The 21,525-nt window shown below is 32.5% G+C and overlaps 1 protein-coding gene across 1 annotated transcript in view; it reads right to left on the bottom strand.

Moving 5' to 3' along the window:
• The window catches only part of LOC106460258 (traB domain-containing protein-like), a 32,214-nt gene that overhangs the window by 5,557 nt on the left and 5,132 nt on the right, over positions 1-21,525 (bottom strand). The window contains exons 2-7 of the mRNA XM_022386932.1: positions 18,232-18,458; positions 14,013-14,153; positions 7,233-7,343; positions 3,022-3,161; positions 1,188-1,360; positions 491-596 (exon numbers count right to left, since the gene is read on the bottom strand). Of these exons, the coding sequence (XP_022242640.1) occupies positions 491-596; positions 1,188-1,360; positions 3,022-3,161; positions 7,233-7,343; positions 14,013-14,153; positions 18,232-18,458 (898 nt within the window). The remainder of the gene's footprint in view (positions 1-490; positions 597-1,187; positions 1,361-3,021; positions 3,162-7,232; positions 7,344-14,012; positions 14,154-18,231; positions 18,459-21,525) is intronic.

Genomic DNA, 21,525 nt, shown 5'->3' with positions numbered 1-21,525 from the left:
TGCTAAATTAAGTTTCAACTGTCTACACCTGATCCTAGATGTAGATTATGCTGAATTAAGTTTCAACTGTGTACACCTGATCCTAGAGGTGGATTATGCTGCACTGTTGAGTTTCAACTGTCTACACCTGACTCTACAGATCCTGTATATGAGATAAAATTGATCCAAAATAACCTTTTGAAGAAAATTTTTCAATTCATATTAATAATCAGCTAAAGTGAAAAATATGAATAAAATTCTAAAGTTACTGTCAAAAAAACTACATTCACTCACAGTTACAACTTACTGAAACCTGCTATAGGACAAGGGAATTATCTTACTGCTACTTTGTGTGTTTGACTGCATAGTTATGCTCACTTTATCTTTACCAGCATTTGACTCATACACTCATTGGAATGACTAAAAAATATCAAACTGAACATTTATGTTACTGCAGTACTTAGTTACTATTATATTAAACACATAATTTGAAGATAATAAATCCACTTACGTAAGAAGACAAGCAACATCAGCATCAGCCACATTGCCCCAGTTTTGGATGATGCCAGGAACATGTCCAATGCCCACCACTCCTACAACTGTTGAAGGTATCACACCTACAAAAAATAAATAAATAAATGTACGTTCACACCATTACAGGGTTCAATCCGAGTAGTGAACTGTGACTTTGTTCATTATAACACTTATTATGAAATGTATTTTCACACTTTATTACAGAGGAAATACTATTCAAGCAGTAAACTATAACTTCACTCAGTCACTCATTAATCTCATAACTATAGAAATATTGGCCTATGAAATTCAAAGAGACTTCTTGCATAAAAGTCATTCATTCACATCAACTTGATCATAATTTAGAAGGTTTAAACAACTTTTAGACATATGGAACATATAAAGTCATCCATAATGCTTCAACCTCACAATTACATAAAATCACACATCTCAAGACAAATGATCATGAAAGGACAATACTCTGACCATCTCAGCATGACAATAAGTAGCCCAAATCACAGAAGTTCAAAAATTCACAGTATTCTACAAACAACCACTTCCTAATGTTACTAAGATAAATTTGCACATTTGGTCAGAAGTTGTCTATCTCATATAAAAATGACAAAGTTAAGTTTTCAACTAGTATATAAAATATACACCAATCCAAAATTAGAAATTATAAGACTTTTTCCCACCATTAGGAGATGATGAGTCTCGAAGTGGAGTAGCAGCAAGGCGGAGGGAATACGCTAGATAAGTATCTCTTTCCTTGACAAAAACGGTACTCAATGCAGGAAACTCTCCTGACATTTCTGCCAGCATCTCTTCAAGAAGGTCTTTCTGCTTACATCTTTCCACTTCTTCCTTGCTACAGAAAGTAAAGTCAAGTTGTTACTACGAAACAACATCACTTTGTAACATGAATAATGTTACTTCAGAATGAACACATCTGTACAACATGAATGTTACTACCATCAGAACAGGGCTCCCATCTCCCATACAGGAAGACCAGCATTTTTGGTCCAAAATATTGGCTCACTATAAACAGATATAGATTCTAGAATGAATTCTGTAGCTGGAGGTAAGGGAATTGAATATCTAAGATAAAGAGAAAAGGGGAAAATAGAAGGTCATAAAAGTTAGTCATTGAACTTTGTATTTTCACAGAAATTTCCAAGAATGACTTGTCCCCAATCCAGTCTAGTTTATGCTAGCTAATGAGACGTACAGTTCTGTCAACATTGCTCCTCCACATATACTCACACATTTTGTTCCTAACATCTATGACTACAGAATAAAGTAACTTTACAACATGATAAGAGTACTAAAAAACAAAGTACTTTCGGTTATAAACAACTTGTAGCAAGTAGTTTGTTAGTTGTGATCAGTAGTTTCTGCTGGTTGAAACTAGTATATATATATATATATGTAGCACAAAAATCTGTGTGTCTGTCTGTTATCAAACTACTCCAAGGTCGCTGGGCCAATCCCAAACAAACTTTGTGAGATGATAGTTTGGAACAAGGGGTATGTTAATGGGGGAGTTCACAACTCCCTATACATCCCATTATTGTTGTTATTGAGTATTTTTTATCTTTGACACAAGTTAACTAACTACATTCATATAAGACATCACATCCTTACATCAAAACAAATATTAAATTTTCTATAACACAACAAACACAAAACACACAGTGTGTGTGTGGGGGGGGGGGGGGTACGACAAAACATCTTGCATATTTGAAAGAGTGCACTAGCACTCTCTACGGAGGAGTGCAAGGAAAAAAAATTCTATTGCAATAATACATAAACTCAGACGAAGTTTCTACTCCAACAGCCATCATAAGACTGATATGAAGATCAGTTTCTTGAGTTATACCCACTTCCTACTTTGACCCATAAGACACTTCTCCAGCCAATGACCATCAATTCATTAATCATGTGAAACACTGTGGAATGACATTAAGAGCTGGGTGTTGAAAGCGGGTAAGAGAAAGCACCCAGGCTGCAACTACTTTGGCCGCTACCTCTCCATACAAAGTCATCATGACCATCGCAGTGTATACCATGTTTTAAGTATATACATATTGAGTTATTAAAGCTTATATAAAACTTTTGTTGAGGTAATAATGAATACTGTAATGATATGTTATGTGATAAATAAACTGTGTGAAAGTTAGGATTTTCGCATTATCTATCATAGCACCTATCTCCACATTTATAACCTGGACAAAGGATGAGTACCTCAGCTTGTATAAAACATTCCTTAAAGTCTGATCAAGTTTAAATGGAAAATGAAGGGGAAGTTAAATATATTACACAATTCTACATGCCATGATGCACTAAATATAAAATACAAAATCCCAACTGAATGGTGTGCAATCTAATCATCAAATAAATGTGGTAAAAATTCCATTAAAAAATGTAAGAGAAATTACTACCGATAGAAAAGTGAATACTTCTAATGAGTTAATTCAAAGTTTGCTTGAGCTGCAATTTCAATTATTTCTTAGTTTTAGTTTATAATACCTGATTGGATCTTTACTAGTAAGCATATACCATGCAACTCGTAGCTTTTGCCACAATGACAGGGAAGCTAATGCCCTCTGCAGTGTGATTTGTATAGGTCGATCACCCAGGTGAATCAAACATCCTGGAACTTTTTTAGCCTGCAAGAAATAAAAGCAAAAAATATTTTATACCATTATATATCTATGAATGTAGGATATGACAGCAGACATTACAAACGTATTAAAATATCATATGAAAAAATCATTTCTCTATGACAATATACAAGCACAAACAACCTTCACTCAGTCAAACTGTTTTCGTGTCGTACTTTTCAGAATAATCATACAGGTTGGTTGAAATAAGATTAAACACATGATACTCATAAGATTTAGAATCAACACTTAAAAACATGTGTTTCATCGTATTTAAGACTTTCAAATCATCCACCAAAAATGTATGACCATGTTATGATTGTGGTGATTTGTCTTTCTATTTTCATGTGTATAGAGTGCTGTGTCTATTACTTGAAATGATCTCTTTAAAAATGCACAACATAACCCAAAATGATGATAACATCTATTGTTATTCAATTATGTGGAAATAAGAGTGCACTGACTTACAGTATCCATACCCCATGAAACACAAGTATCACATTCTTCACAATTGGAACGTCATGGTGTTATAGCTTTTCTATAAGTACCCTTTCTTAAAATTACTGTATATAATTGAGGCAAGGAAATAATTTGTGAACACACACACACCCACAAGTTTGTAAATCTCAGTTGAAGCTATGTAACCTACACGAGGAAGGAAAGGCTACTCTACATCATTTTGCTTAGAGAATTTGTTCTGTGCTGGACAGTCTTTATGGCTTGATAACTGACCATACAGAGGCATTAAACACCTTTCACCAAGAAATATAACAGTTTTGTTTATGATGAATAACCAGCTTCTATAAAAGATAGCCATGGTTGGTGATTTAAAAAAACAATGTTCTATTAGAAGTGCAGCACAAAGTTTTGTTGAAACTTTAAATATCAGTCACAGCACAAAATACGAGTTATAATATCATCTTGGTGTTTTGTCACAGCAGAAGAGAGTGAGTCGTAACATTATCTTGGTGTTTTGTCATAGCAGAAGAGAGTGAGTCATAATATTATCTTGGTGTTTTGTCACAGTAGAAGAAAATAAGTCATAACATTATCTTGGTTTTTCTTCTGCTGTGACAAAACACCAAGATAATTTTACGACTCATTTTCTTCTGCTGTGACAAAACTCCAAGATAATTTTACGACTCATTTTCTTCTACTGTGACAAAATGCCAAGATAATGTTACGACTCACTCTCTTCTACTGTGACAAAACACAAGATAATGTTACGACTCACTCTCTTCTACTGTGACAAAACACCAAGATAATGTTACGACTCACTCTCTTCTGCTGTGACAAAACATTATAGAAGTTAATTGCTTTCCACCCAATGGAAGTGAAGACTTCAGTTTGTTTTGAAGTTTTGCAAATGGGTTACAGTTAGAATGCCAAACATTTGTCACAGGTGGCAAAACTTCAAGATAATATTACGACTCACTCTCTTCTGCTGTGTCAAAACATCAAGATAATTTTACGACTCAATTCTTGAACAAAAACTATAGTGTAACAAGTACATTTTTTTTCTTTTCTTGGGAGGGTAGAACTGACTTTCGATTTTATGTTTCTTGTGCATTTTTCAACATCTACATATTAAGTACTGAATTGGTTGATTACCATTCTTTTGTTTATGTGGTTATCCCATGTGTTGTTTTTTAAAATGTCAATGTACAATGTACAGTTTAGAATATCAGATTTACAGAACCAACAATTCTCTGACAAGGATATATTTGAATTTTTTTAAAGAAATTGATGCCATTAATTATATAGTTTGAAGCCTAATTAGTATTGCATAAGATGTCCCTGTTCTCTTATACCTTTTGTATAGTTGTGATAATGCTGATATAATTAGGCAAGATTTTATTCAATATTTTTTATATTGTATGCATATTCATTATAAATTGTTGTTTCTACTATGGAATATTAATATAGAAGTTACTACAGATCAAGTAACAAGATACTTAACATGGTGAGCTCCTTCAAATCAACTTTTATTGTAAAACTCTCACGAATGCACTACTACTAATCATCCCCTAAACAAACAAGTTGATTAGTATTTGCTTAAAAGTTACTTCTCCATAAAAGCAAAGATGATTTACCTATTTTCTGCTTGATGGTGCAAATACAAAATTTCACTTAGATATTTGATACTGACCTATCAATGACCAGAAAAATACAGTGTTTTTCAACTATACTGATGCCAGGGACTGGTTTGCTGTTTTCCTAAACTGTCACAGACCATTAAAATGCAAGAAAAACAAAATATGTTTACGATTTACATAAGAACATTCTGAAAGTTTTTGTTCTTGTGAAATCCCATGGACCAGCAAGGTGGTTGTGATGGACCGGTAGTTGGGAAACACAGACCTGGGTGATTAGAGGTGTCAGTTCCAGTAATTCTAAATTCCTGTCTTACAAATCCTACATGAGGGATTTTGAACAGAACAGGTAGAGCACTTCAAACACATCTTTTTAAATGAATGATGTAGCTGAGTTCCCCACCCATTAATATTCACCAAAATTAGGTCTTCCTTATCAGGTTTCTTCAGAAATTTACAAAAATTTCTTAGATGTTAATTACAGAATGTTCCTCATGGCATGGTAAATCAAGTTAATTATCTTATGCCATACACTATTCACGACTATTCTTTTGAGCTCTAATCTGTAATGGGAACTACAGTATGTCGATTCTAGTTTCTACATTATGTAGTTTTTGTGGAAAAAGGATAGTGTGATAAAAGTAGAAAATAATTAATTTTAAGTTGCTTTGTGCTCACCAAATAGGTTCTTGCATGTTAAGATTAAAAATATGTTTGTCCATCACACAGTCTACAACTTGCAGTTACATAGCCACTATAAATGCACATGTGAAGGTATTTTATATACACATTTTCTGAAATTTTTTCTACTCTAACATAAACTATTGCAAAATCAAAAATGTAGGGTGTTTTATTACTCGGAGCAAGTGTGTAGATCAAAATATGCATGCCCTGACCTTGTACAGAGTGCCATCCAACATAGTATTATGCACTTGATGTCAGAGTTATTAACTTTTCATGTTACCTTACAATGCTGGTTTTGCAACAGTTCATGTTAGAGTAGAGAAAATATCAGATAAAATACACAGAAATACTGATAAAAACTGTAGACATGCATTTAAGAGGTTGAAGAGGCTATGTAAATACAACTTGCAAACTGTATGATAGAAAAAAGTATCTTTACTTTCATACGAACATCACCTTTCATTTTGATTTGTCAAAGTCTGAGCCAAACTAATTTAGGCATTTCACAGACATATCTTTAGTACAAAAACTTTAGTAACACATCTGATTCGTTGTGTGCAACAAACTAGTACTGTTGACTAAAAGCCTGCCACATTTGTGAAAATACACTGTAAATATAGTCAACACTACTACTCCAACATGAAGTCAGTTCAATGAACAGACTCTGAGCACAGTTATATGTGATCATGCTGTACGCTCATCCAGAGGTACTTATGTGTGATCAAGTCTGACGGTTTACGCTCATCCAGAGGTACTTATATGTGATCATGCCTGACGGTTTACACTCATCCAGAGGTACTTATATGTGACCTTGCCTGATGCTTTTCGCTCATCCAGAGATACTTATATTTGATCAAGCCTGACAGTTTACACTCATCCAGAGGTACTTATATGTGATCAAGCCTGACAGTTTACACTCATCCAGAGGTACTTATATGTGATCATGCTTAGTGCAAGATTTTATATAATATGTTACAATGCAACATATGATATTACAATTGAGTGATCTGGAAAATCAACGTCTACTCTTCTTTAAAGCACCAAATGTTAAAATCTCACATAATACTAAATACTAATCAAATTTACGTTTCTGTAAAGGAAACAAGAAAGTGCTTACTGAAGTGTTTAATTTTTTCCCAAAAAACTGTATTTTATTCATCTTTTATAAAAATAATTACATTATACATTTTTACATACCTTGAAATATCTTTTTCTTTTTTTTTGGAATGTAATGTTGTAATGTAGATAAACAGATAGTTGCAATCAAACTTAATTTAGAAATGAAGTCAGGAATATTTACCTCAGCAAATGCTCTGCGGAATTCTCCACCAGGTGCCATCCCTAGTTGTTTGGTCAGGTGTGCTGACATACTTAAGAGTAGAAGATACATCACACCTTGCACTAATCCATTCTAGAACAACAATACAGTTTACATCAATGAAAATCCATCCTACAAAACAGTACAGACCATAAACATTGAATTTGTTGATTTTTAAAGAGTAAAGCTAACTGAAACAACTTTTAAAAATTAACATACACTTTAGCAAGAGATAACATTTTTTAGAGCTCTACTAACAGGAAAAACAACCTGATTTGTTGTCAACCTTTCATTTTTGAAAAATAAAACCTAAATTTATTTCCTTTATATAATAGTATAAAATATATTATGTCTGGTAATTGTAATGTTCTAAAAATATTTTCAAAGATGCAAGAAAACATGGAAAATACTTCAAGAGTAGGTAGATATCTAGCAATTTAACCATAAGGTTTTATAATTACCCATAGTTGATAGTTTTGAATTTTTTTTATTTCTATGCCAATTCCTTATCTAATATTATAGCAAGGGTCAATGTGTTATATATTTTCACACAACTCTTTTGAGTACAAGAGTGCAGCCACACCAAAACTGTTGAAAAATTGCAAACAATGAAAAAATCTGTATAACATCATATTTTTATCCTTTTGTTTGTAAACTGTTTCCAGTATAAATCATTGTTTATGTTATTGTATATATTAAAGCATTAAAAACAGTTCACAATTTATACTGATGGTGATGATTTCAGGCCACTAGAAATACTTCCAAAACCTCTGAAAATCTAGAATAAAATGTAACCTCCTCATCAGTTGCACCACTGTTTGACAAGTTTTTTTTTCCTGTATATTGTATTGCTAAAGAACAAGTTACGTTAAACAATTGTAAATGAATTAAATATTAACAGTTCTCAAAACCGTTATACTACTATTCACTCCTTTAAATAACCCATGCAAATCAGGAATCTGATGATCAGTTATTTGATCTGAAATGTAAATTACTGGTCACCCAGCCTACTCTCATAAATGAATATTTAGCACATTTTTTTAACACATGTTTATGCCATTTTAATTTAATATGGAATATGGTCATTATGAATAGCAAGTGTAGCCTTCCACTAATGCTGCATGGTGCTGATGAAATTCTGAGTTATCAAGTATCTTCTGATGATGATTGTTTTTGGTATATTTTACTGTCTAAAATCATGGATCTCCCATGAACATCTCAGACAAATTTGAAAGGATTGAAATCTGGTGAACATGATAAAGAAGGACATTATCTCTCATCAGGTTGAAGTCAGGACCAATTAGAACAGCACAAAGGTTCAAAATACATGACACTTATCATGTATGGCATTCCAGAGTGTAAAAGTTAGCTCATGTCATAGTCTTATCAGCACCACATGCATCATATTTGTGTACAATAATTGGGTAGGTCTAGTTCTAAGTTCTTTTAAATGATTACAAGCCTGTTTTATGGAGTGAAGTGAGGCTCGTCTGTGAACATAAATACCGTTCCTCGCTGGACATGTTCTAGACATCGCAGGCAAGCTGTTTTACATGCTGCTGTTGTTTTTGTCTAGCTATACATGTTTTACACTTTGCTAATTGTATCTCATTGATTATCTAATATACAAGTTGGCCTGTTGTTTATATCTAACTATATATGTTTTACATGTTGCTAATTGGATCTCATTGATTATCTAACATACAAGTTGGCCTGTTGTTTATATCTTAACTATATATGTTTTACATGTTGCTAATTGGATCTAATTGATCGTCTAACATATAGGTTGGCCTGTTGTTTATACCTAACTATATATGTTTTACATGTTGCTAATTGGATCTCATTGATTATCTAACATACAAGTTGGCTTGTTGTTTTTATCTAACTATGTACTAATAGCTCCAGTTGCAGATGTGAATATCTGATTCAATCTTAGTCTCTACTCCTGTGATTCAGCTAAGCAACAATCAAAAGATAGCAGTCACTTCTGCTTGTGTCATAGACGGTCAGCCTTATTCAGATCTCTGAACCATTGGTTAGGAAGTAATTTCACATTCTGCTAATAACACTTCTAAGACACACGAAACCAATTCGCAGTAACCTGTTCTGATTGGCTGCCTAACATTTGTCTGGTTCACCACATACATAAATATGCAAATATCTATTGTGAGATCTATCCATGATTCAGGAATAAAGTTGGGTCACTAACAATCAATTACATAATCAATTCATATAAATAGATCTAAGTGTTTCTTAATTTAGCAGAACATATGATAAACCATGAATGGACCTTCCCAAAGTCATGAACCCACATTACTCATGTACAATACACAAACATAATCACTATAAATGCCTCTGTATTCAAAGTAAATGCACTTTCATTATTAAGAATGTCATCATATTTAAACTTTTTGTGTCAGTATAATGGAATTGATATATAAAATTTGAAATATGGAGTGATTATTTGAACTTTTATAAAGATGACTACTGTTTTCAACTTTTTATATATGACACCAAGTCTGCATCAAGGTTCACACATTTTAAAGATGTACATACAAGTTCTTTTTTTGTCAACACTTTCCAAAAACAGGCAAGTAAAAATTGCAAACTTGTAAGTTGTTTAGAGAATCTACCTTACTGAATGTACATTCTTTGTGCACGTTAGGACAAACACTTTTGACTCCAACTTTGCAGATTGCACTAGCCAAAAATAAAAAAACATAATATTACTGTTTAACCAATCATATCACAATTGGAAATCACAGACTGCTGATTATTATAGCACACAATCGGTCCAATTCCGATTACGTACAGTAAGTTGATGATGGATGAAGTTATCGATAAATGTGCCATGAAAGAAAATTAACAATCTCTTTTTCGTTTTTTATTTGAATTAGCGTAAAATAAAAATGGGGACTGACCTTGTGGCTAGTACATGATCGATACATAACATTATGTGACCATTGTGAGAGACAAACAAGTTTTTGACGTTCCTTGCCTAAGTTCATCATTCCCTTCAGCCATAAGTTCGAAGACTTTTCCTATCACTCTACACATTTTGAACTAAATCACTTTCTAAAACAGATGAAATATTCCAACCAAAGGTCAAATAAAATAACATTATTTGAAAGTTTCATTCATAATGAGAGGAATCTTCAAATTGGTTGCCAAAAGATTTTTTAAAAGTTGTCCATATTAAAAAATGCTCCAAACTGTATCTTTATTTCGTATGTAATGATCAACTTTCCATCCTTAATAAAAGAAAAAGAAATGACAACTTTAAATGCATTATGATAAAGAAGACTTGCATCACGCTGGTTGAATTATTTAAAATTTATCATCTCCTTGCTTTCCTCGAATGTGTTTCAAATCTCACCACTTACATTCTGTCACTTCAGACATTTGTCTAAAATCAAGAAATATTAGCTTTTACTGTTGATAAAGATGTATACACTCCCCTTTTAGTTACAGGTGCAAGGGGCAGTTAGTTACAACAATTACCCACCTTCGTGATCCTTGTTTTTCAATCATTAGCTTTCTACTAAAAAAAACCCAAAATATCTACTTTTTCTCATTCAGAAGCAATCCAACCAATCTGCAATCACATTTGTCGAGCCACAACTAACTTTCAGGTAACTTGTTGGAACTATGCATATTCATAATTAACAGGACTATCACATAATGAAATGGAATGTTCCGTAGCTGTCCAATTGGTTAGTTATTTTGTAAATATTTGTATATACTTGTTTACCACTTTCAACTTATGGTGACAACTCCAACTGTGACATGCCTAATTCAAGAAACTGAGAAACCCCCCCAACTGGAAAGTATGAGGCATTCCAATTTCAAATTGCTCTCTTCCACGACTTCCCCAAACAATGAGCTAATACTAACGTGAGCCACATCGCGTATGACTCTGAGAACTTTGTGGAAAAAGTCCGTGTACATTTACAGCAAGCACACAGTATGTATTAGCTTTGGGCATAGGGTGCTGTTTTTGATCATTTGCTAATGTACAGTCCATAAAGAAATGGGTGTGCTTCACAATGTTTGGAGCATTGTTTTTCAACCTTTCTTTTGTTCAGTGTACCATCTTATGCAAATAAATGAGAAACAGACAGAAATTGTTTAACTGACTGTATGTAATTCTATGGTGAATAATGTTTGGGTCGAAAGGAAAAGTACAGGTTTGTGATTGTAAGCAGACATACAAATATTGGCACAATTCTGATTTTCAAACTGATTATCGGGAAAGCACTGCATAGTATAACTTTAAATGAACACAAAATAATGATTTAAAAATAGGAATAATAATGCAATTCTCTGATACATTTTCCACATATATTTTGTTACTTTATTTCACCAGGCATAGTAAGAAAGGCTAGCCATGGGCTGCTATCATCCCTGGAGTTAAGTTAACAGCTTCTTTGACCTACCGCTGTCTGTACTAGCCAGCTTTGCTGAGGCAGAGAGAGGATTCAGCAAGTTGAAGATGATCAAGACCAATCTGTCTTGGAGCTGACAGGATCACTAATCAGCTTCTGGTCATACTCCCCATGCCTTTGATCCCATAACAACTATCCATCTTTTTAGATTCATTGATAAATGTTCTGCACTTGGTTAAAGTTTATACATTAAATGATATAAAACTCACTCTATATATTTGTATCCAGCAGCAGGGTTATAAATTTTACTTGGTTTTAAACTACTGACCTTGTGAAACTTTTTTTTTGCTAAAATGACTTCACACTGCAGGATTACTTGACTGCTCTAAAAGTTAAAAGCCACAGTAACAGATGACTTGCACATCATCATAACAGTAAATAGGTATTACAAACTAACTTTGTTAAAAATTACACTTGTCTACATTCAGTTGGTAATACATAAAATCTAAAATATATTTCAATTTTAACACCACAAGGAAATGGAAAGTAATGTTAAGAAATAAATCAATAATAAAATTATATTGTATTATACGATAACTTTAAAACTAAGAATTTTAATATGTAATATAAAGATTATGGTATTTGTTTATCAAATGCTTGTACAAGACTTTATGTATTGAAGCTAAGCCTGGTCCTTAAAAAAGGAAATAACCTGGATGTGCCCATGACTCAAAGTAAGATTTCTTTAATCAAAAAGTTAGAGCAAATTAATATTTAACAAGTAAAAAAAAAAAAATTAAAAAATAAGGATGATATAGGAACGGGAATACCAAAAAGTACAGAATAAAGGTAGGCAAAAATCCCTACATGCATAGCCAAATTTTTCCTAGAAAAACTATCTACAAATGAATGTTGAATTCCTTTCATTTGCACGAATAAAAGCATTTAAACTGAGTAATGTTATAGTCTTACAATGGCTACTTATGTAGGGATTATTGTGTGGTTTTATGTATTCATCTCTACCTTGTTTCTTTACTTTTCGGCCATTGCCTTCTCTACATCAAAATATTTTTGTTTGTTTCCCTTCTTTCTTTAAACAATACCGATGAATATTTTATAATGAATGGCAGTTGCTATGACGGCAGCAGTTTTAGCCTGGCATGATGAGTTGTCTTGATGGACATCATGTGTTGAAGTTAGTTACATTCTATACTGCTTGTGCCCTCCCCAAATTAAAATGCAACATTTTGGTATGTAAATCGTTGCCACAACTTGAAGATTGGTGACCTAGTCCTTATGATGCCAGAATCAGAATAATCAGGAGAATATGCTACTTGCTGGTTTTCTACTTTAGTGACATTTTTTTTGGCTAACCTGAAGGTCTTAAAAGGTTTTGAAAACATCAAAAACCTATGTTAGGTGTTTATAAAAGTCTCCTAGATAGTTATAAAAGATCTGAGACTATGATAAGCAATACATAATAAGTGTCAGCCATTTTTTTTTCAGGCCATCTCTGCATACAAACACTACTGTGCTCAGTGATATTCTTTGACCTCTAAAAGAAAATGTTGATAGCTCCTTTAACTACATGTGTCCAACCATAGTGTGGGTGAAAAACTATTATCATACACTGTTCTAATTATTGAAATACCCCAACGAACTAGAAAAAGAATGTAGTATTTATAAAAACAATATGCCTAGATTATTAATGTGTTATAACAAGCTTTCACACCCTAACAATTGTTGCCGTAACAAACAGTTTATATAAATACTACTCTGAACACTACTGGGTTTGTTGTATCTCAGTCAGCCTGAAGAGCTCTAGATATAATGAATGTTATTCTTATACACACTACTTATTCTTGAAAATTCCTACGGAACTAGATAAAGAACATAGTTTTAAAGAATATAATAGGCCTAATACTAATGTCTTAGGACAAGTATGTTTAACTATAATCATGCTTTGCCAACTTGTAAAAGGTATTCACATCACAGCTATTGTTGTCCACCATCTTCTTTCTGTTCCCCCATTGACTTGAAAGTGGTGCCAAATATTTTCAATGAGATAATACTTCAATACCAACTATTATACTAAGTGTATTATACTCCCAATCACAATAAAGTCCAATTTCTTACTAAAATAGACTTATGTTATGCTTTGTTCTCTACAGCTAAGATGATGTAAATTTTAATAATGGGTAGTGTACTATGGAGATAGTACTAGTCCATGAAGATAAATATCTTTCAAAGTTAGAAACCTGAAATCCTTCCAAAAACTGGATACACACACTTCTACGTGTAACACTTACATAGATGGTGTATGCCAAGTATTAAACGTACAATGAACATAATATTATAATAAAATAGTATCATTTACCTGTTTGATGGCATCTCTAACCTTTTCAAGATTCATGTTTCGAGACTCTTCTAATATTGTTTTTTCATCTAATGCCAAAATATTAGCTCTTCTTCTGCACAATTCAACCATTACTATGTCTGGCTGTGTGGCAGTAATTGTCTGAAATACAGCCAATACAGCTTATGTAGCAATGGTGTACATATTTATAATAAATAACACATAAACTGTTCATCTTAGATACCAAATATTGAAAATTGAAATACAGGGATTATGTTAAAATGATTTTGGAACCTTATCAAGTTGTTGCAGTCCACATTCCCACATCCAGTCATGTTTTATTTTACAACCATACATCTTGACAATACAGCTGTAATGCAGTTTCCATTGCAACAGAGTTCATCATAATCAATCTGGTGTACAAGGATGATGGTTTCCCAGTACAATTTTCAATAGTCTGATCACAAAGGAATCCACAGGCACTGCATCTAAATATTTTATCATTATGTCTTCAGATGGAACATCATGAATACATGCTTCATTCTCTAACTGAGGTATGCTACACTTGAACCAATATGTCATGGAAACAACTTGTGTCACTTTTCCAAACAAATACCTTTCTTCATTAAATACTGTTGCCTGGGGCATGTGGATGGCTTTTGCCACTGATCTTTGTTCACGGATCGTGTTCACGGATTCTCAACTGTTATAAAATGCTACACTTTGCTTACTATGATTGGGGACTTGTTGCAAAACTGTTTATGGATGGTCCTGGTGCCCCAAGTTGATCCATATCCCTTTGTTTTCCAATGCCATTAAGTACAAAATGCATACTCAAAATCATTTTAATATAACATACTAAACCCTATATTATAAAACAAACTTAAATATATTTATCACTTTTAAATAAATTTAAAGACCCAACAAAGAAATATTAGGATGAAGCAATTTTATATAGCATAATATTGAATGAAACAAGTTTGTTTTATACTTATAATGAGGTTTGATGACAAGACAATGAAACATTGAATTATAGATTTACATATACTTAGCTTTGTACTACAAATATATTTTGCAAATTATGAATAAATATGTTTAAAGTATGCATCACATTAGATACAGTGATTTTATTTTGAAAAAAAAAAATATTTAACTCTACATAAGGTTACCTTGGAAAGTGAAAGGCAGCATATTTTCTGGCCCAAATATAAAGTAACAAGGAATACAACCACATACTTAATAATCCAACTGTAATATTTTCATGGCCACCATGCATTTTACAGTATGTATGAAACTTCCTTATATCATCTAGCTACCAAAATCCTGATAAGCTGCACTAAAAAAGCTGTGTAATTACATGGAGCAAATTAGCTGCAAAATTTTCCAAGATGTCCGAATGTTCAAACCATCAAGGCTTGCTACACTTTAAGAAGGCATCTGTACAGCATATGGCTTTTCAAAGATAGTGTTTGAGTAAAAGCAAAATTCAGATGCTATGTATTTGACATCAATTTGGTATCAATGAAAAGAATTATATCCAGTTCTGGCAAAGCAATGCACAATGACTTCTGAATCTCAGATATATTACAATTAGCTGTCTTAGTATGCCAGTCCAACTCTAGCAGGGCAACACAGAACATTTTATAACAAATATTGTTATAATGGATATAACAAATATTGTTATTAATTATCTTAACAGACCTGCCAACATTAAATTTTGAAAGAGAGTAAAAATGTAAACAAAAATGGTGTCGCTGCTAATCATGTTTTATTTAATATTTACTAATTACAGTGTACTAATTAAGAGCCCTGTACGTAGCACTCTTTGGCTTCCTTTAGGAAATTGTCTGTAAATTCCTGTGAGAAACATGATTTTTGTACTATCTCCATCTTCCTTATCAGCACTGATTCTAAAGGAGAGTTTGACACTGATCTTTGAAAGTCTGTCCTGTTTATGTGAACAAGTGAGGAAACCCTCTCACAACCTCCATTTCTGTGTGGTATTACAAGGATAGACATCATTACTACAGAAAGTTTATTATATTTAAAGCTGCCCAGCTCATCTTTCAGTTTATCAATACTATACCAACACTTGTTTGCTGGCTCAATGAGATCAACACAAGTCAATGGATCAGTCTGATAAGTGAAAAGTTGCTGCTGAAGACAGTTTATTGTACTGGCCCAAGGTGCATCCACTGCAATGAATGGCTTGAATTTTCCAACTAAGTGATCTACCAATTTCAAAGAACTTTTTCTGACAAATATGTCTGCTACTTCTGCATGTTTCAAAGTTGTTCCTGGGTAGGAAGTTGGCTTTCATGTATTCCAATACAATTTCATAGTAATTTCTTACATCTTCACAGAAAGACAGTTGGCTTCCTTTGTCAATCTTTGCAAGGAAATGCTCAACTTCATTACCAATTACAATTTTTAACTGAAGTTTTCTGTCTTTGAAATTCAAATCCAAAATATTTCAACAAATGGAAATTGCATGTGGTGTCACAAGTCTGCTCAACAAATCCTTGAATAGAGCAAACAGGATTTTCTGCAAGCAATGGATGAGTGGGTGGTCCTCACACTGTAATTATACTTGTCAAAGATTTGAATACAATTGTTCAGAAATAATACATACACAACACATCTCCTTGATGTAAGTTACTTGTAAAGTCTTTCCTCTCACAAATAAGTGTTTCCTGGTGATTTTGTGTCAGGTGTGTCCTGTACCTTCTCACTTGGCTTTGCAGTTTTGTCTGCTACTTTTTTTTGAGAAACCATCCATAAAAGATCCAGACCGCTGCCCAGGAAACACACCGACAGACTGCCTCTGCTTGGAAGTTTTCTTTGTATTTTTCTAAACAATCACAATCTTTCTCCACTGATACCTCTGATCTGCATGAAACATGCTTTGCCTTCACATGGATTTTTTGTTTTAATCATGTTTTCCTGCAAAGTATTGCTTCAAAGGTCTCCACTGCTCAGTTAACCTCTGTAAGCAAATAATAGCCAGTGTGTGCACATGCTTCAGAATAGTTTGAGTCTCCACATCACATAGATTCTGGAATTCTCTAAGTTCTTGTTTCCTATTTGCACTCTTGTCCAAATAGTAATAAATGTCAAAAAGAATTTCACTAAACTGATATTGCAACTTCTTTGCTGCCAAGTGAAGAAGGTGACATGGGCATTCCCTAAGCACCATTTCAGGGTTAAGTTACAGAAGATAAACTGCAACTCCTTTTTTTTTCTCCCTATCACCATATTTGTGTTCTCAACAGCTAATGATATACAATTTTTCCACTTTAAGGACTCTGAGGCTAGTTTTTTTTAAAGGAGTCCTGCAATATTCTCACTAGTTGATTTTCCAATTATATTTGGATTAGAAAGTAATGCATTTACAACCTTTTCCTTGTTTTTATTAAAGTATGTCACTACAATAGGGTACAGTATACTGTCAATGTCATTACTGCCATCAGAGGAAAAGTTGAAAGCTCTAGTTTTAATGTTATTCACAATTCACTTAGTTGCACTGCTGGCCATTTCTCAAACTATTGCCAAAGTTTTGGTTCTAGAGCATGGCCTGAAACCACCAAAGGAAGATTATGTTCTCCAATGATGGAGGTGAATAAACCTTTCACTCTGATCACATCATGTTCTGATTTTGTATTGGGTTTTATGAAAAATGAGTGCAGTTTATTAATTCCAGATGTCTTGCTGTGCCATACCACTAACTCAAGTACTGAAAGATCCTTATCGTCATATGCAGAACCGTGAACAGAAAAGCAACAGCATACAAATCCAGCAGCTTGTCTTTGCAGCTACCTACAGCAAAATGAACAAACTCAGCTACATAACTTACACAAAAAGTTGTGGAATATTTTTACTTTGTTTGCCTCGGGCCTTTCTGAAATAATGGGTTTTTGTCCTTTTGTGTTGTTCACATACGTATAGAATTTCATTTTAAAAAGTCAAAATAAAAATAATTTTGTATGTAAGAAGTTTATATTTGACCTCATTAATGTTCTGCTCAATAGCAAAATATGTCTTTTCTTCTCCTACTAAACCCTGAAATTAATTTATTTTCTGTGAAGTAAACACAACCCAGTTAATGAAGTTACAGCTTTCATTTATTAAACCTTTAGTTTATATAAAAATTTAAAAAACAAAATTTATTACTATTATTGTTATTATGAATACTTAAGAGAAAATATAAGAAGGATTCATTAAAACCTGTTACACACCATACCTTAGATACATCATTCTGACTTTCCTCACTGAAGTGTGCTGTTCCTACTAAGTAAACTTTACAGCCTTCAGTCGTCTCTAGAATTGTCACAGTTTCAGGAAGCTTGGGGTTGGCTTCTCTCATCTTCCACTTGTAAGGTTTACCATAAATTATGTCATCATCCAAGTCATCATTATCTTCCAAGTCTGATTCTGATCCACCATCTGTCACTTCATCTCCAGATGAAACTAATCAACAATAAAACAATAGATAGTGTATGTGACATTTTCATCAGTACAAATGTGCAACATTTGTATTATTCTGAAGTACTTGGGTTATAGGGTTTCATATTTTTGTTTTAATTGATTTTTTGAACCTAAGTATTTTCATAACATCATGAATGTATTATTCTACTGATCCAATCAACAGCAGATATGACACATTTGCATTATTATAATGATCCCAATCAACGGCAGCTATTTGATACTTGCATTATTATAATACCAATCAACAGTAAACATTTAACACTCATTAATCCTCTCCAGATGGGTCATGGGTCAAAGGCCATGTCATTGGATTTATTGACTCACATTGAAAGTTTTAATGAACTACTATTTCATGAATTTATGTCAATAAGTCTGGTATCAAACTGTAGATTATAATTTAAATTTTTGTGTTGTACATTAGTTAATTTCTTAATTTAAAAGTAAATATTAAAAAAAAGACAACTAAACATCGATTTTTGTGTGTCACGTGGTGTGTTGAATTCAGCACTGGTTCAAATTATATGTTTGTGATGTCAAAATACTAAGTCTATAGTTTCGTACGAATTACAAAATCAAATTCCCAATATTGACAAGCTAGAATATAATATAAGAACCTCTTTATCTTTTCTCTTTGGTGATATATCACTCATGTAATGAATGAAACACAGTGGCCTTGCTCACTTCTTTCCATTTTTGAAACGGTCCCTTATATATACTTACAAATGTGAATAACCAATCGAAAGCTCTGAATGTCCCCTAGTGGCTTTCTCAGCCAATTTCATGTGTTAGGACACCATCTCGTTTTTTTGAACCAAGATTTCAAGGAGGTAGATTGTCTTTAGTTTGCTCGACATTTCATTTTTTTTTTACCAAACTACAGCTTAGTTATGAAGCTTGGTAAATTATAGTAAAATTCTATGGCATTGATATAGTAATTTATGATTTTTTAGTTATTCAACTATACATGTAAAACCTAAAAAAATTATTTCATTTCATATCCTCCACATGCAAAATTTTAAAAGGCTTAGCAACCTACGTTAAGCACAACCAAGTACAAAGGTCGTAACTAGAAGAGATAATTGTTTGCTTTATTTCTTTATTTACTGTTTTAAGAAAAATAAGTTTAAGAAGATATTTCTATATAGTAATAATCTATATACATATATAATGTATAATAATGGAAGTATGAATATTTCACAAAATACTAGTCTACTAAAACACAGTCAAGATAGGTCACTTTGTGAAGACTAAAGATCAGTTTTATAATATTTGATATGGTACCACGAAAGCACATATGAAAGGTCAATATGATAAAAACAATAAATATATATATAAATGTATAATGTTATGAGATTTAAGTTATTTAGTCTAACATTTATGTTTTCATGTTATAATTTGTTGTCATTCTAGAATGAAAGAGGCATAACTTATATTTATTTCCTAATTTTTTTATGGTACTTATAAGATCAGTCAAATCTACCAAACCCATACAGGGATTCTTTAGTTAAAATAACAGATAAAATATAAAGCTTTTTTTCTTAAGAAACAATTGATAATGATCTGGACATTATAAAGATTTTTCATATGAAATTTGAAAATGTTTTGATGCATAAAAGTATTCTTAATCTTAAAATGAAAATTGCTTTGCATGTTGGATAGGCAACATGTGAAAAGAAAGAAAAAGGCATGAAAAAAACATTGCTTAACAAACCTTAAGACTTAATAAAACAATTTGATATTTTGCATATGAAAGCATTGTAATGTTTACTGATAATCTGCCAAATTTCGTTAACATTTGCTTACTAATTTAAAAGTTATAGCATGAAAACTATAACAAGCAGAAAATGGTTATGAGGTAAGTCCCAGGGACTGAGCCCATGCTAAGAGAGTTAATCTGATAACACAAAGCACCAATATACATATAACACTTTCATTATTTTGACAACACAAATCATTAACAAACATTTAACACTCACAAAGATAAAAAAAGGATACAGAATCAAAAATTAGTTGACTCCCAAAATAAAAAACTCAATGACTTGTTTGCCTTTCGATGATAGACCACTGGCTCATAAAATAAGAAACCCAATGACTTTGTTTAAAAATGTGTTGTATTAATTTGTAAAGCATCTTTTATCATACTTTCAAAATTATTTTCCACAACTGATGTAAGACTAATAAGCCTATAATTACTGGGACAATTTTTATCACCTACGTTGAAAAGAGGAGCAACATTAGCCAATTTCCAATCCTCTAGCACCTGCTTACTATTTAAAATCTTACAAAAAAATAGAAAAATTGGCTAACGTATCCAATCTTTAACCTCCTCCAAAACCCATGAGTAAATATTATCTGGCCCAGGAGCTTTATTATTCTTTAAACTTCCCAATTTGTCCTTACCAGCTAAGAATTAATTTGATCACCCTGTCTGATCTCGTTTCCATTTACCAACTCTTCACGATGAGGAATATTGCTAAATCTTCACTAGTAAAAACTGAAGAAAAATTAGATTTTAATAACCTACGTATCCCATAATAATTAAATACAAGCCTCCTGATGTCATCCTTCAAAGGCCCTACTCCCATTCTAACATTGTGTTTACTCTTAATGCATTTAAATAAATCTTTACTATTAATTTTTAGAAATTTCAGTCAACATTTTTTTCACACATTCTTTTTGATTTCCTAATTTCTTATTAGACCAACTCTATGATACTTTAAATCTCCCATCACAGCAGTTGGTTTTAAGCTTCTCAGACTTATAAGGCATTTCTTTAATTTTATCCCTTATGTCCTTTATCAGTCAACCTGGTTTTCTACTTGTAGCCACCATTTTTTTTTTTTCGATAATTAACACGTCTATCAAAATTTATCTTTTTCCACATTTGATCAGTATCTCCAATGAATTCAGTTGCCCAGTACCGTGAGAGCCAATATACATTGAAACAGAATTTAGAACTTATTAGAATAGTACATTCATGTTTCTTTCCAGCCTACTGCAGCTAAACTTCTACATACATTTATATATATATATATATATATATATATAT

Source organism: Limulus polyphemus, unplaced genomic scaffold, assembly GCF_000517525.1.
Source record: "Limulus polyphemus unplaced genomic scaffold, Limulus_polyphemus-2.1.2 Scaffold736, whole genome shotgun sequence".
Classification (NCBI taxonomy): domain Eukaryota; kingdom Metazoa; phylum Arthropoda; class Merostomata; order Xiphosura; family Limulidae; genus Limulus; species Limulus polyphemus.
This window is presented reverse-complemented; position numbering and strand designations above follow the sequence as displayed.